Source organism: Prinia subflava, chromosome 7 (genome assembly GCF_021018805.1).
Source record: "Prinia subflava isolate CZ2003 ecotype Zambia chromosome 7, Cam_Psub_1.2, whole genome shotgun sequence".
NCBI classification, from domain to species: Eukaryota; Metazoa; Chordata; class Aves; order Passeriformes; family Cisticolidae; genus Prinia; species Prinia subflava.
In genome coordinates, this window is record NC_086253.1 from 21951325 (window position 1) to 21968616 (window position 17292).

The 17292-nt window shown below is 39.6% G+C and overlaps 1 protein-coding gene across 1 annotated transcript in view; it reads left to right on the plus strand.

Annotated features, from left to right (window-relative positions):
* Window positions 1-586: 586 nt before the first annotated feature.
* Window positions 587-17292, plus strand: part of NWD2 (NACHT and WD repeat domain containing 2) — a 55691-nt gene continuing 38985 nt past the window's right edge. The window contains exon 1 of the mRNA XM_063401749.1: window positions 587-737. Within this exon, the coding sequence (XP_063257819.1) occupies window positions 587-737 (151 nt within the window). The remainder of the gene's footprint in view (window positions 738-17292) is intronic.

Below are 17292 nucleotides of genomic sequence, written 5' to 3' on the forward strand. Positions count from 1 at the left end.
GAAGGGCTCTGAACTCTTCCGAGCCCAAAGGATGAGCCGGCAGCAGTTTTCCTATAAAAATCCGATCCCGGAGCTGTGACACACTCGGAGGAGCGAAGGCGCCGTCAGCCTCGCCGGAGGCGTCCCCGCTTTGGACACCGCAAACCGTCGCTGGCGGAGGGAGAACCAGAGCGACTTGCCGGCCAGACCGCGCTCCCGGCGCAGCCTCCCGCCGCTCTCGGTGGCGGCCGTGGCCGGCCGGGCGGCGCTGGGGGTCCGGCCGCCGCCGCGGGGCCGCCGTCGCGCCGCAGCCCCCGCCGCGCCCGGCACCGCTCCGCCGCAAACTTTTCTGCCCGCGCCCTCCTCGCCGCCGGCCGCCGCAAGGGAGCGGCGCGGGGGACGCTCGGCGCATCGCCTCCTCGCTGCCCCCGCGCTCCGGCGCCGGGCGGCGGCCACAGCCCCGGCCGCACCGCCGCCGCGGAGGCAGGCAGCGGCCCCGGGCAGCCCGAGGGTCCGTATGGCCGCCTCCCTTCAGCCGGTGGCAAGAGCTGCCGGCGCCGCCGCGGCGCTCCGGGGGCTGCTCTGAGCCGGCGTGTCGCCCTGCGGGATGTGGCCGGCCGGGGCGGGCGGCAGGCTGCCCTGCCCGCGGGACGCGGCGCTGCGGCGGGCCGCGTTCTCCGGCAACCTCTCCGCGCTGCCGTCCCACCTGGTGCCGAGCGGCAGGAGCGTCCGCGTCTTCATCAGCGCCAACCCCGAAGGTAACCGCGGCTGCCGCGCCCGCCCCGCAGCTCCCCCTGCCGCCCGCAGCGCCCGCGCCGCTCCCCGGCCCCGCTCCGCCGCCGCTGCTCCGCGCAGGGCCCGCGGCGCGGCCGAGACCGGCTCCTGCCCCCCTCCGCCCCGGCTCCTGCCCCGCTCCGCCCGGGCGCGGCGTGGGGCGCGGGGCCAGGTGGCCGCGGGGTTGTGGGGTGGGCTTTGCTGGGTGTGGGTGTACGAGCTCGGAGGGGGCTCAGAGGCACCGGTGCACTCCGCTCCTTAAGTTTTATGTCCGTAAATGACACGCCTGAAAAGGCACCGGGGCGCGGGGCATCCTCTCATTTTTGCGCTGTCGGAGCTGCAGGGCACACGGGGGTCTGGAGACACGGGCTGCCTTCTAGCGAAGGGGAGGCTTTTCGAGGGGGGATGTTTTCAAGAGCCCTCCTGGAGGGTCTGGTTAATAAGAATTTCCGATAGATTTCATAGCACAATGAAAGCAGGTCTTAGCCGGCTGAGGTTACAGCTAAGGTGATCCTTTGATCCCGGCTATACTCTGCTTCCAAAGAAGCATGCCTTGAAACCTGCAGTTTTAGCTTAATAAAGTCGGGGTCGTATACCCAGTATCTGAATTAATTAGGCATCCTGCTGTTTAAAGCCTATTTTTAAAATTACCCTTTGATTCGAGGAATTTGCATACATTCAGGAGGTGTCATTCCCACTTGTAAGATAGTTGCTGAAGCATATTCCCACTTGAAGCACGGAAATAATAAATTAGGCATTCACACTTATGACGTTACTTGTCTGTAAAAAATGAGCCCACTGTATTCACAATTATCTTTCACACCACCACCCACCACCTTCCCCCCAACACTTCTAATTCAACAATACTGTCACCTTCTATGCAAACATCGCAGATCTGAAAATCATGCCTGAAATGACAAAATAGTTTGAACTTTGAAGTGAAAATTGTCTTGGCACGAATACTTACGGGAGTATGAGAAATAGTGCTCACAAGCAAAAAAAAAAACCTGGGCGTAGTGCTGCTTTGAAGAAATCCCACACCTCCAGCACTTCTTACTTGCTTTCAACACAAGGAAGCTCTCAGCTCTCATATTCAACATCAATGTTTGTTTAAAAAGATGACATTCTTTAAGGAGGGCATGAAGATGTTTAGAGTTTATTGCTGCAATCTGAGCAAAGAGATATAAAAATAGTGATAATTTAAAAAAAAAATCTATTTGGCTCTGGAAGAAAATTACTGTGGATTTTTAGAAGATACGTTACTCATTAGAAATGGATTTCTGCTAGCATTGCCTTAACTGGGAAGCTGCTAAAGCCACTGCATTTGATGTGAATGGCGTTTAGTGCAGCTTGGTATGTTAGCTAGATATTTGCTAAAATAGAAAACCCACTAAACTCATTCTAAAAGTTGAGATTTAAAGCCATGTATATCCATTTCCAGGATTTTACCCTGGAATTGTAATTTGAAAATAACAGCTTTAAAACAATCCCAGTACTGAAAGAAAACAATTCAAACATTTTAGGACTGTTTACAATTATCTTTCTTGTAGTCTCACATGGTCACAATGATTAACACTCCTCTTGCCAAATATTTTATCTGTGACATTGCTCCTGCTTTCAAAAATGATAGGAGGGGACCAAAATTTCAGAGTGGTTACAGGTTTTGTTTACGAACATTTAAGGACTCTCAAGGAACAACCATTACTCTTCATTGGTGAAAGCACTGAATGTGACTTTAGAAAAAGGAAACGTGGATAAACAAGAAATTAGCCTATAATGAGGTTTAGACATCATCTAGTAAAGTACTTTGAAATGGAACTGTTGTTGGTAATACATTTGAAAAAGTTCACAGTACAAAAATTCTGGATGAAAAAATTGAAGCATTCCTACTCAGTAAACCTTTTAACACACTCAAGCCCCTGATTACAATTTATATTTGCATGAATAAGGCCTCTCTTGTTAGTTTTCAGCATATCACTACAGTTTATACCCATTCTTCTTGATGCAGAGCATTCCTGAAAAGGGGAGTGAGCCCCCAGACTCACAGATTTAGACTTGAACTGTGATATCAGGAAAGCATAGGAATTAATCCTGCAGCAGTCACAAGAAAGATTTATCTACCACTGAAAGTGTACAAATCTAAAAGTAGTTTTCTTTAATTATATTTAGTGTGTGTAGGGGAGAACTCTTGTAATCAGTGTTTGGTCTGTTCTTTATAAACATACATCAATATAACTGAAATACAGTGTTTTTATTATGCTACTAGGCAAGTGGTTGTTTGAAAAATTTCTTAACTTGAAGTCTCTAAAAAGAACAAGTGGGGACAGTGAGCATGGGTAGTACGAGCAAGATGACTTCATTTTGTAGTCTTATTTTCTAGAGGAAATTTTTGTCGATAAATGAAACTGTATTTTCCCCTAGTAGTTAGCAGTATTGTCTTGCTCAAGTTGTTGTTATCAACTATTCCATCTTCGTACCACTGAAAATGACCAGATCTTTAGAAACATGGAAGTTGCTCTATTATTTGAATACAAAAAAATCTGTTTTCACATTTCAGTAGATATAAGCAATCAGCAACATTTTGAATATGCATTTAAATAAGAATTTTGGCTAAGAGAGGTTGAAGATTTTTATTGGTTTTGGTTTTCTCAAGGTATTTTCATTACTTCAAAGTGATAAGGAATGTAAGTCATATTTATCTAATTGTAACAAGTACTTTACTGTTCCATGAGAAATCTGTGAACTCTTAACAGCAAGTTTGTTAATGACAGTTTCTCTGCTACTCAGTAGTGCCTGTGTAGATGCCTGCCATTAATACACTTAATGTGAAAAACAACAGGTATACACTCCCATATGGTTCCATTACATGGAACTGTGGTATCATCCCTGTATGAGTTCAGAACATAGGTTCCAATGATTCTGGTCACTACTTCAAACAGAAAATTATTTGAGCTGCAAAGTCGGCTGTTTCAAGAAGTTATGTGGTGGTGTAAGGAAATATTACGAGCTCTCATTGAAACTGGTGCCTAAAATAGAGTTAGGAATTTGTCTTGAAAATCAAATCCAGTGAATTGGAACAAGCAGTCAAAACTCTGAACATTTTGAATCCTATTGGTTATTCTGAAAGTGGGGAAATCAGCCCTTTGCTAGTTTGACTTAAAGTCTTGTTATTGCTTCAATTAGTTAAGATATGGATAATTTTTTTACACTGAGCTCTTGGAGTTTTAGTTGTGAAGATGCCTTAGTAATCAGTAGAAACAAATGAATGCACTGACAAGGGATGTGTATAAAGCCAAATCCTACACACAGGTGGTTCCACTGCAGACAGGATGATAATACTTTATATAGAGCCTGAGTGTGTCCTGACACAGGTGGTGTTAGCAGCCTTATCTCAAAGTGTAAATAGGGTTGTACCTAGCACTTCACATGGTAAGGATGATCCTTTTCCCAGCCACTCTTTCAGCTACATACTGCACTCTCCTCTGAGCAGCACCCTTGCATACTTCCTAAGTTCCAGCACTGGATTGCTGTTCCTGGATTTTGACAGTTTTAGCTTGGTATGTTAGGTATTTTTAGGGTGTTTTTAGCCTATTAACACCCTCTGTTGTACAAACAAACAACTTTGATGAGATCATGAACAAGCTTTGTTTTAACAGCCCTGTTTAATTCCTCATGGTTTCTGTGCCTTTAGTACCATTTTTAAACTGTTAAACTAACTACTAGTTTTGACATTAACAATCTTAAGTATGAAGTCCTATTTATACATGCAGAAATATAAAATGAAGATCTTATTCTATTAGAAGATACTACTGATATTACCACCACTTCAATGATTCCATTGTACAAGCACAGTATAAACTGACCTGTGCAGTTGGAACATCACTAGCTTCTCCATGAATTGCTGGAGTGATATTTCCTTGTCTTATGCTATTGAATGACTTTGAGTTTTCTTGATTTATTATTCAGTTTTTCACCTTAGTTTGTTTCCGTTGACATGCATCATCCAGAACATTGCATTAATTTGAAAAACACTCAATTCTAGTGAAGTATAAGTGTTCAATATCAAATTTATTTATATTCTTGTGATACGTAAAGCAAAATTGCCACCAGCAGTTAGTTTTGCTGACTAGAGAAGAATAAAATAATGACTGCAAAAACAGGTCTTACCAATGTTTTCATTTGGACCTGTTGTTGTATGCTGCTTTGCAGGAATTACATGTGTTTTTATCTATGTTGATGAACATGTGAAAGAAGAAGAAAGTCATGTGAATTTAGTTTAGAACATGATGATAGTTAAAACAGATGAAGCATTATGATTGCTTTAAGTACAAAGTTATTGCCATATGTGATGAGGGAAAGGTACAATCTGGCATTCTTAGCATGTTCATGGTCTGTTACATTATTTTTACTTGAAATACTATTTTCCTTAAGGAAGATATAATTGAAGAAATGTTAAAGTGTAAAGATATTCAAAAGCCAGAATAATGCTTAGTTAATGATGGTCCGCTCTGACCAGTCCCCAAATACCATATGGTGTCTCTACTTCGATACACTACATGAAGATCTTTTTAAAAAGACAGTTTTATATAATCTGAGTGGAATTATTCCTTAGCTAAAGAAAACCACAGATGTTCAAGTGTATGAAATTGCAAAGGAGGTGTTGCGGAGATGTGGAGACAAATAACTCCAGGACTTTTTTTGTGCTAAATGTTAGTTCTGGTTACCTAATTTTGTACCTATTTATGGTTTTGTGTGACGCACATCACTGCAGTGTTTAAGAGTCAAAAACCAAGCTACCGCTTTGGGGAGGTGGGGGGAAAGGAGTTCAATAGTTTTAGAGATAAAGTATCTCAGAGTCGGGGGGAGAAAAATCATTCAAGTACCCAGGTTTGGTGTGAACCTTGACTTGAAATATGTCTTATTTTAGGAGGTCCTGCTTATTTCAGAAGTTAGAGACACCAACAGTTTATTAAGTTGGAAAGAAACCTGCCATTTTCAATACTTCTACTTCTATGTATAATTTTCCCTTTTCTTTTTTCTCTTGAGCTATGAAACAACTTCACTGTTGGTGTGGTTGAGCAAAAAGCAAGATCTGACTTTTTTTGAGACTGTATGACCAAGTCTTATGTAGGCTTTAATATTTTTTGCAAGACAGGACCAACCAATACAAGATGGTTTTTGCTGAGTAAATCCCGAAGCTTTTGATCCTGTTGTTCTTGCACACAGATAAACTTGAAAAACTGTAATAATCTGACAATCTGTATGAAAAGAACTGCTCTTCGTGTCCTCCTGCTCTTCATGTGAGTTATCTGCTTATGTAGCCTGTGGACTGGGCTAAGGGTTTGCTCTAAATGCACCAAATATGCAAATGGCAATACTGAGAACTTTTGTTTAATTTTCCACAGAATTTTCATTCATGTACTCAAAAGGTAGGATGTGCATTTGGCAACAATACTATAATCAACAGGTGTTGGGTGGAGGTGTTTTAGTAAAAGAGCAAGCTGTGTAATTTGTTTGGTTTGTGGCTTCTTCTTGATACTTAGAAATAAGCAAAATTACCTGAAACTCAGTCATCTTCCTAGTGGCAACACCTGGAGTTTTCACCTTCAAGTAGATTAGGTATTTACACTAGCTACTTAAAATTTTTGACCACTTGTCCATTATTTTTAATAATAGAAATACAAAAATTGTAATTTTCTGTAACTTTGTGTATGTATAGTTGTCTGTACACATATATGCACACACATACATAAATTATACAAAATACTCCCAACTGTGTAGGATGATAAATGGATGTGTGACATTCAAGTCACACTGTCAGACTATATTCAAACTTGCTGGTAGTGCTCAGTTCTCTTGTGAGAACTGAGTATGTTCAAAGGGTATCACTCAAGGTTGTATTTCTAGCAATACTGAAGTGCTGCCTAGATTTTGTTGAATGCTATTCACACTATTACAGAGGAGTATGACTGCTTTTCACAGTGTTGAAGAAATAATATTAAAACAAAGCAGAACCTACAATTTTTTTTTTTCTTTCTAACTTGGAAATTTTTGCTTTACTTCTTCAGATATATTTGCACGCTAGACCATGCCTTGTTCTTGGGGACAGTGGCTTTCTTTCAGTGATGAAGGGGAGCTTCTGGACCCTTGACACAGTTTCTAAGTACAGTGAGGAACAATGAAACAAGCATACAAATTCCACATGATATTAATTGCTCAAATAATGTATTAGATGATGAACAGCAGTGGTGTTGAATCAGGTCCTTATTGTGAATTGCTCCCTCAGCAAGGTATGAGACCTTTAAATGAGAGACAGCACTAAGCAGGCAGTGCCCCAGTGCCTTCCCTGATCAAGAGAGGGGAGCTTCTTTTCTGCCTGCTCAAGGGCAGTTGGATGACGTCTCAGCTGAGCAACAGTCTGCTGGGCAGCAAGCTGAAGAGGATTTCCAAGGCTGTGTTTGAAGGAGGCCACGTGTATTCTGTGGTAGGATTTGTGTAATCACATAAGAGCAGTGTAGTACAAAAGGAACATAACTGCGTAACTTGGCATCCTATCTCTAAGCTTATGCAGCAAAATAATTCCACTTAAGAAACTTGCACACATGACTGTGTGGGCATGTGTCCACAGATTTGTGAATACGCAAGAGAAAAGCCTACATTAGACTTTAATTTTTTGTTTGGAGAATTTTAAAATAGATGTCACATAAAGAAAAATTCAAGGAGTTACTAAACTTCTAATTCAAGATATGAGAGCAGTGCCTAAGTGGTAATTTTTTCATCTAAAACAATGGAAATTTCTTTGAGTTTAGCAGCTGAAGGAGTATCTTGTGATGTGATATCCTTTCAGGCTGCAGTAATAATACATTAGTAGTATCCACCTACAGTAATTTATGGTTTTAATATATTGAAGGTGGTAGATATAAATATAATATCATAAATAGTCATGTGCATGGATTACAAAGAAATCTGGCAGATTTTAATATAGGCAGCACTGTTCAAGAGAACTACTTTATCCCTTTACTGGAATTTTAATTAAAGAAGGATAATAATAGATAGAATTAGAGAACACAATCATTGTTGTGTCAGTGCTTCTCTAAAATAAGGCCTGACAGTACTCATATTAATATAGGGTTTGTATCAGAGAGTTTTTACTTTAAAAAAAATCTGTAGTCAAAAGGGGAGCAGGGCTAAATCACAGGTACCTGAAAACAAACAGTGTAGCAGAGTAAATAGTAAGAAGGCCCAAATCCGTGCAGCCTACCATGTGCATGCTGCTGTGCTGGGTAAGGAGGACATGCACTAAATGCAACTTTTGCAAGCTGCCTCATCACCACCATAATTAAATGGCTCCATCTATCTTTGACCTGCTGTGAACTCTCTCTATCACCACCTGTTACTGCCCTCTGTTGAAGATGGGACACTGTGCCAGACAGACCTTAGGCCTGAGCAGCTACAGTCATTCTTGTGCAGAATATGCATCTAGAGAAAACGTCACCTTTAGAGACTAGATTTATCAGAGTGTTCAAAACACACTTCCTTCCAGAAAATGGAAAGCAAATGGCAAGACCAGCAATGGCAGGACTTACACACTGAAATTAATCCAGATTCATGCTGTTCTAAGTATCAATCATTGGGACTGATCAAATAGCTAAACAGGTCAAATTTCAAACTGTCAGAGCCTGTCAGATGCTCTTGTTCAGCCTACTCCTAGTATTTACTGGGGTGGCAGAGCTGCAGTCTTCAGTATAGTAATACTCCTCTGTGGTATGATTAAACCCTTGTAAATATTTATTAATAGAGCCCATTTCACCCTACCAGCAATTGAGTACCTTCACAGTCTCATCTAGGCTTTATGAATTTCCAAACTGAAACAGGTGTTGAGATAAATAGTTATTATAGTATATGTATGATACATAGCAATGTTATTTGTGAAAATCTTATTTAGTCTCTAACTAGTAATGTTTTACAAAACATTAAGATGAAAGGAGAATTGATGACTAGAGTCCTATCCGGACAGCTTTAGTTTCAGAGTTTAAGTTAAATTTAAAATATGAGTTTAAGATTACTTTTAAATGATTGAGAACCAATGAGTAACCATGTGGGTTAAATACTTTTAGATGAGTTATCCATACTTCCAGAGTTATCAGCTGTTACATACAAGGTAAACAAGAAGCAAATGCAGTAAGGTCAGGCTTAGTGAGTTACACCGAAAGAGCCCAATACTCCTCTCTGACCCAGGCAATTTCAGATGTATGATGAAAGAATAATAAATCACAACAGGGACAAATAATGAAGGTTATGTCTTTGTGCTTAATAATGTGTGAGACCCTTTGCTTCCATGAATTTGTCTAGTTGCCTTAATAATTAGTCAACAGTCTTGGTACTTGTAACTTAGTACCTTTCCAAATATTGAGATGGATTATTGCCCAGTAAAATGCCCAGTCCTGCTAACTTTATTGGGATTTTTTTATGAACAAGACCATACATATTTACCCAAAAAAGAGATCTTAAAAAAAAAAAAAAAAAAAAAAAAAAAAAAAAAAAAAAAAAGAAGTAATATCTGTGGAGAAAGGGTACCTAGAAGCACATCTCCCTAAAAGAGTAACTTTATCCAAAACCATCATTGTAATGATCCATTTTTCTCTATCTGTATATAGAAAAAGAGGTTAACTGTGGAGACTTAGGTATCCAAATGTCCTTATTCCTACTGAGTTATTAAAATGGAGCCCTAGTACGAAACAAATAAGGAAATGACAGCATTCAACAATCTAAGGAGCATAAGGTATAAAGTCTGTTTATACCAAAGGAATGTTACGCAGGACTCTAATCTAAGGGTTACCTTATTATCAAGAATTTTCTGCACTGTGCCAACATGGCACATCTAGAGGATCTTGCTTTACTGTCATAATTAAACATAAATCTTGTATGACCACTTCACAAGTGATTTTCTTGAAATTCAGGAGTTAATACATTTTTCCATACCTACTGCTGTGTAATAAAGGCCCCACAAATTCTAGGAAAGGAGATCAAAAGAAAAATATTTCCTTCCTTGATAATAGTCCTGGTGGCTAGATTCACAGCCTGTACTGTTCTAGCAAGACAAAGTAGTGAGTTCTGAAGAAAATTTCTATTTTTCACTCTGCAATATTTCTGATAGCTCAGATATCAGTGAAGAGTAAGTGTTGATCTTTTTAGGACTAGTTGCTACAAAATACTAAGAAAATTATAGAATCATATTATTATTTGATAATGGTCTTGCTTATCTATATATGTATTGTATTAGATTTTAAAGTGATGAAGAATTATGCAGTGCTCTTGAAACAAGTTATTGAAGTATTTCTTTTTGTGTGATCCCTAATTTGGTACATCAAAACACTAGCAAAATTTGGATCATGATTTACTTTGAAATGCAAGTCATTTCAAACATGGGATTATAAAGATCTAAGCCATCTGGGGTGAGCAAAGTTACTGCCATTGAGTTCTGTGAGATGCCATCAAAAGCAGGTGTGTGTGGCTGTAACACAGGTCCAAGGGACCTTAGACAGCTGTGTCATTAGTCATTTTTGTTGTGCAAATCACAGACTACGGGGCTACAAGGGACCTTTTGAAGCTTTCAGATCTGTTCTCCTGTTTGAAGCAGGAGCAAACATACCTGTGCCATTCCTGACAGATTATCTCACTCTTCATGAGCTGTCTCCAAACCAGTTAAGAAAATACACAGAAAAGCACAATGTACAGCATACTGCAGTGGTATGCATTCAATAGCACTATGGTCATGTTTACAAACAACATACAGACACAAAGTAAGCTCATTAGTCAATAAAATTACCAAAAGTAAAAAATTTCTTAATAATGAGTTTCAGGAACTTTCAGTAACTGGCATTTGTAATTATTTGTAGGAGAAGGGAATACATGTGACCTCGTCCCTGATAAGTAACAGCTGTGTTGATAACCCAATACAGCCTCACCCCTGATGAGTCACATCTAAATCCAGTAAAGCTAAGTATGATAAAAGGGAGTGGGCTAGCTGGTGAGAGGGCTCATGAAGGAGGATGAACCTTGAGGAGGAGGGAAGGAGAGGGTCATGAAGAAGAAGGATCTTGGGGAGAGAGAATCAGTGCAGTGAGATCAGTCTGGGTCTGCAGTCAGAGCCTGTTGTTGGAACCTGCAGTCACAGTCTAGCTGGGTAAAAGCCTGCAGTCAGAGTCTGCAAACCAATACCTGCAGTCAGAGTTTAGCAGGAAATAACCAGCAGTCAGAGGCTGCAGGGGAAACCTACAGCTGAAGCCAGAGTCAGTGAATAGTTGGGCTCAGGATGGCTGAGCCGTAGAGAGGAATAAAGCAGGACCCTTTTTATGCTGTGATAAACATGACTGTGTCTTGACTAATTTCTACCTTCCAACAAGAGGGCTGCTGCAACAAATATTCACAAATTTCTCAAATCCAGTTTCTTCCTCCTCATTCTTTTACCATGTTAGGAACTCAATCTGAGCATCCCTACAAAAGATAGATAATATAAATCCATAAAATCCCATAATGACAATTTTATCATGTATATATGTCCTGCAGTGGTGTGCTTGTTTAAGGTGAAGCTTTTCTGAAAATGAAGCATTTATGAAGTGTCTATAATGTTATGGCTCATGTTACAGTTTTTACTTTGGTGGTTTACTTATGAATGGGAGGAGGAGACTCATTTACGGGATTTCTCTTATTTATGTGGTCATTTTTTTTGACTGATTTGTTTCATGTCAGTCAATGAGTTAAGAGTACTTTTCAAAAGAGAACAGAAGACATGTAGAAAACATAGTAGATCATTCCTTTTTTTTTTGAAAATAGAGGTTAAAATGCAAGTAATCTCTTCACACTCTACCTGTTTTAATTAAAAATGTTCTATTTCACACATCCTATAATCAACCATGTATAATATTATATAATTCTATTAAGCAATTCCATTGCTGGTATATTTTCCAATGTTAATGCCACAGTCAGCTCCTTCCAGTCATTATGTAAATTCAAAATAGTTTCAAACAAAATCTCCAGTTATAGATTCAGTTGCCTTTAACTGTATGTAGGTGTGGTAGATAAAAGATTAATTTTTCTCTATTTTGTGGCAAAGGGACAAATACCTTTGCAGGCACTGATAAAGACTGATAGTGTCTGGCAGTGCAAGAACAGGAAATAAAGTCAAGTCCACCCTTCCAGCCAGATTCTACACTGCCATTGAGACCACAGCATCCAAGAAGGTCTTTATCCTCCTCTAAAGGTAATTATAACTCATTGGGTATTATTATCAGGAAAATAAGAGCAAAGAACTGAGGAGGATGGCTAAAGAAATTTTAAAGTGCTAATATGGAAAACATTCCATAGTTCAGTCACCAATTAATTAAATTGGTATGCCATTTGGAATTTTTCTTTTAAAATTATTTTCTGTATCATACTTGTATAAGCTATTTGTGAGAAATTAAACTTACTTGTTTAAACTACCTCTGCTTCTTGAAGTGACTAGAACACGAGTTGTCCTTTTTCAACTACTAACTGCTCAAAATGGTTAAACTGCAAATTTACTGATACCTTTACATATAATCAAGAAAATGTTGTTAGCAAGCAGAAGGAATTAATAAGACCTAGAGCAAGAAAACAATAGCTAGGAAAATCAAGGCATCAGAAGAATAATTGACTGATAAAAACAGGTACATTTTAGAATTTAATAAAAATGGCCTTTTCGACTGGATTATATAATCTTCACTAAAAATAATGCTTAGATGAATCATTAGAATTTGAAGCGTAAGGAGAACAAGTTCTGATAAATCATTCTTCTTCTACATGTCAATCACTGTTTGCCTCTCAGATATTACATAATCCATCAAAACAAACCAGTTTTGTAAATTTCTTGGCCATGTTCAATGAGTTTCAGTGCAGACCCTACCTGGAATTCTCAGTTTTAAAACAGAGCCTCTAAGTGGATGTTAATACCTAGGTTGAAATTGTCTGTCAATAAATGAAGTAGTCCTTTAAAATAGTTGAGGTCCTCTCCTTCAGGCAAGCTGTAGTTGAGTTTCTGGCATCCCTCCCTCATGTAGTCCCGTTGTCCTGAGCTTAATGCCCTCTTGCAGCTGGCTTTCCTTTGCTGGGGTTGTCGTTTCGTTTATTCATCTTTATAACAGTTTCTACAACAGCCATGAGCTATTCTGACTGTTCGGTGATGTTATTTAATCCTCTCCATTTAGCATCAAGAAAAAAACATCTGTTGCAAAGGAAACTCCTACTGTATTGATGCAAATCTACTGCACTGATAGCAAGTAGCAACTCTTATTCTTATGTGGGTGTTTCTGCACACTCAAAAGTGTCAGGTTCAAGACTTTTTCATCTTCTGGCATAACAGTCTTCACATCCTTCACTTGAAGCCCACACAGTAGGCTACATTTATCAGTTGTGCTTTTCCAGTTGGCCCAGCAACATCACCAGTTTTGTAGTGACCCAAACTGTGGCTCTATTGCATCAGACTTAAGGAAGAATGCAAGCTGGATTGGAACTCCATGAGTTGTGCACCTAAAGTAGAAAATTTAGATAAGAGAAGGGCAATTTTACTTGTGAGCCAACACTGCTTGTAGAGCTCTTCCATTGTTTTGCCGTACTGCCAGATGCAAAGTCACACAGGAGTGCTTACTGGAATTATTTTCAGAGTGAGGTATATTTAATGGTCCTGTACCAGACTGTACTGTGAAATAAGTGTGTGGTTTTATGAGACTGGCTTTCTTGTGGGTTTTTTTTAGGGCTCTGCTCTGCTTTATGCTTTCTCAAAGCCTACAACGTACTACTTCATTCTCTTCCAGCACCTGAACCTACAATTATGAGGAAGAATGTCTGTGACATCCCTTTGCTTTATTAACTGCCACAGCCTCATCACCTGAAGCGCCCTAGTAACACACCCTAATGGCTTCCTCTTTGGTCTAGTGATGTGAGGAGAAAAAAAAAAATAGCAAAGCTATCATAGTACACCTAACTTAATTGTTAAAACTATTTTTGTGTTGTAAGCCTTTTTTTCTGCTCTCTGGGAAATTTCATAATTCTTTTGAAGTGTGAATTGACACCTCTCAGTGAATCAACGGGATTTCTGCCCATAACTTTGTTACTACCCTGGCCCTTATTTCTGTCCTCTGTTAATCATTTTCCCACAACTCATTCAGACTCCTTTAGATTTCATAAGAAGTTTTTCTTTCACATTATTTTGATCATAGTAGCAAATATTTGTCCTAACATACCTTGTTTTCTGGTGCTTATTTTTTATAACCTTGGTGTTCTGCAGAGATAATTTTCAGACTTAATTTTGGTGTTTCTAAATGTGCTGTGTCTTCAGTTTCTCCTGTCACATTATTTAATTATATGACAATAATGGTTTGCAAATTGTCATGTTTTCAGGAGCTTTTCCTAACTTGCTTTATTAAATGAAAGAATTCGACTTTTCTGAATGCTTCCACTTGTGCAGTTTGCAGAGTGCAAAAAGCTCTCCCCCTGTAGAGATTCTGCCTTCGACCTGCAGTGTCACTGAAGCTCCTGCTATTTGAGGCATTTGTGTGCAGACGCATTTGCATTTCCATGTTTGTCACAAATCACAGTCAGGGGATACGAGGACACCTATGCACCCAAGCAGCAGGCTAGGGAGAATATGCAGGCTAGGGAAAGGATTCCAGGTCAACCTAACTCTTCTTTTATTTAAGAACACCTATATATAAGGGTGCTGTGTTCCCAGGGGGTAATGTGAGGTTAGTTAATTAGGACACATTATGAGATAGAATTCTGCTTCAGAGTCCTCATCCATATCATCACCACTAGAGTGACACAAGAGTATGTACTGTTTATTTACTGCTTGATTTATTTATGGACTGAGAGATTTTGTGCAGACTCTGTGGAAGTCAGTAAGGTATCAAAAGACACAGGCTTTCAATACATGCCAAATGTAGAATTTTATTTAAAAACTGCTGAGATTTTCAGATCTTTCCATTAACTTCACCAACTTCTGCATCCAATTCCAAATTTGTTTCATGTAAACATGCTGCACACAAAATAGAACTACCAGAAACTAACATTTTTTTCAAATTGGGAAGACAGTCAAGTGAATAATGAAAATTTGGATCTTGATGGAACCACTTTTTCCCTTCTGTTATATCAGTTTAATACTGTTTCCCCTAAGTTTTGTATTTTAACATGGATCTGCACTGCTCTGATTTTACTAGCTGATTTTACTTACTGCCTTTTTTTTCAATTGTTTGGGTGTTATTGTTAAACCAATAGGTGGCACTGGTTAAACATATTATTAGTCAAGATGCAGGGTATTTTATAAAATGACACTGAAATCTGGCTATTGTAATTTTTAAAAATGCATATTTCATATGTTCCCTTACCGTACATGTGGTTTTTTTAACATTTGTCATCTTACTGAAATGATAACATGGAACATTTCAGAGAAAACTATGCCTCATTTAAAATCAGGTATTGTTTGATTTGGGGCTAAAAAAGAAGAGGTAATTGCTGCAATTCAAAGTTTTAGGCTTATAATTACACCCTACATTTTGAATTGCCTAGTTAGGTCTTCTGTTTTGAAAGTGTGTTTGTTTCAGTGGTCTGGTGTAGATCACAAATTTGTAATCACATTCTATTATTTCTTCCTGCTTGAGAGACACATTTCAGAATTACTTAGCATCCTTATGTTATTGTTCATTATTTCTTCTGACTTTCATGACAAGCAGACTTTGGGCTTTCATGACAAGCCCATTCCTTTGGGCTGAAATGCTTAGTCCAGTCTTGTATTTGTTTTTTCAAGAACTGAGAAGGTTGAGTCACACAGACTTCATGCACATCTTGTGAGAGAGCTCTGACCATCAGGTGGAGTGAGGACATGCAGCTGTGTTACATCACAGTAACGTTGCCATGTTTTGCTAATCAGAATTTATTTTGATGGTTAGTTAGTTGTGGGATGTAGTTGAATTAATGAATGGTCTTCAGTCTGTCCAGTTTCTGATTTGTCTTCCAGAGAACCAGTAGAGACCTCAAGGTTGGCATTGTTGTTTGGGGAAGGGACACTGGGAGAATTGACCCATACCTGTTCCCATACCTGGTCTACGTAATCTTGGGAAGCTTTGGATGCCTATTCTAATGCCATTCTAATGCTTTCTCCTCACAGAAATTCCAAGGGAAAAAATGACAACAGTGTCTATGAAGTTCATTTTCTAGGAAGGCAAGGGTAGTCGGGAACTCAAGTCTTTTTCCCTTCTCTTACCTGCTACATGATTCAAACTCACTTATTGCTTGCAAAATGCTCTGAAAGGCACTAGAGAAATGCAAATTAATTATTATTATAGTATTATTTTCAGAGACAAGTTTGCCATCATATTTAGGGATGTGTTACCTCCTAGTATTCAAAGGTTTTAGTAGCACAGGTAATACACAATGCTGTTGTGCATTATCAGTGAAACGGGACATTTAAAAGGAATAATTCTGTTGAACAGTCATGGAAGTCAAGAACATACTATCATTAAGAGGCTTGGCAGACACTTCTTTCTTGGCACTGCTGCAAAGTAATTTTTAACCTTAGATAACTCTAGTGCAGAAATTCTCACTGCAGTTAATAGACAACAGTTATATGCACTTTCTTTTAGTATTGCAGTGCATTTTAAAAAAATGCTATGGCAAGAATCTGTTCTACCCTTCAATCAAATCTAAGCATTCAGAAAACTAAGAAAAAGCAAACATCTGGGTGTCTTTGTGGATATGCATTCAGGACAAAATCAGAAGTTTACTGGCCATCCAGGGCTTCCACAGTTGCACAAGAGACTCCAACATTAGATGCTAATAAATGCAACAGTGTGAACTGGGCAGGAGACTATGGCAGCAGAAAAGTGGGCTGAAAGACATGAGGTGAAAACCTCCAGCAAGTCTGTCCTGGCCCACTGCAAAGCACGAGAACACCAAGAATAGAGGAGGTGATACAGAAATCGTTTCTTCTATGTGTACAAGGAGCTGCTCGTTCTTGGGTGACTGCCTGGAGATGACACCTGTAGACAGCTCTGTGACCCCATATGACATGCATTTCTGTGGTGCCTTGAACAGCTGCAAGAGCAGCTTTTTTCTTTTTTTTTTTTTTTCCTTTTTTTTCTGCCTGGGTTCTTCTAGGTTCTGCTGTCTGCCTCAACTTGTTATGTCAGTCAACAATTTTCCTGCTGGCTCTCTCAAGCTTGGAATTGCAATGTTCCTCTGTCAGTCACAGAGTGGCAAGGCAAACACCCTCCCTGTTTAGGATTTTCCTCTGCTTGAGGGTCTTAGCTTGCATCATGCATGAGTACGGTTACTCACAGGTTACTTTTCCATGAACAGATTGTCATGGAAATGAATGTGTTGCTCCTTTGAGCATGGTGGAGTGGGGCTCACTGTCCCCACATTGGCATCTCCTTTGCAACACATGATAGGAGAATGAGGCTGAGCAATCTCCTTGTTCAGCTGCATAAAGCCTTGACTCAGTAGTCAATGTGTGACTGCAACCCA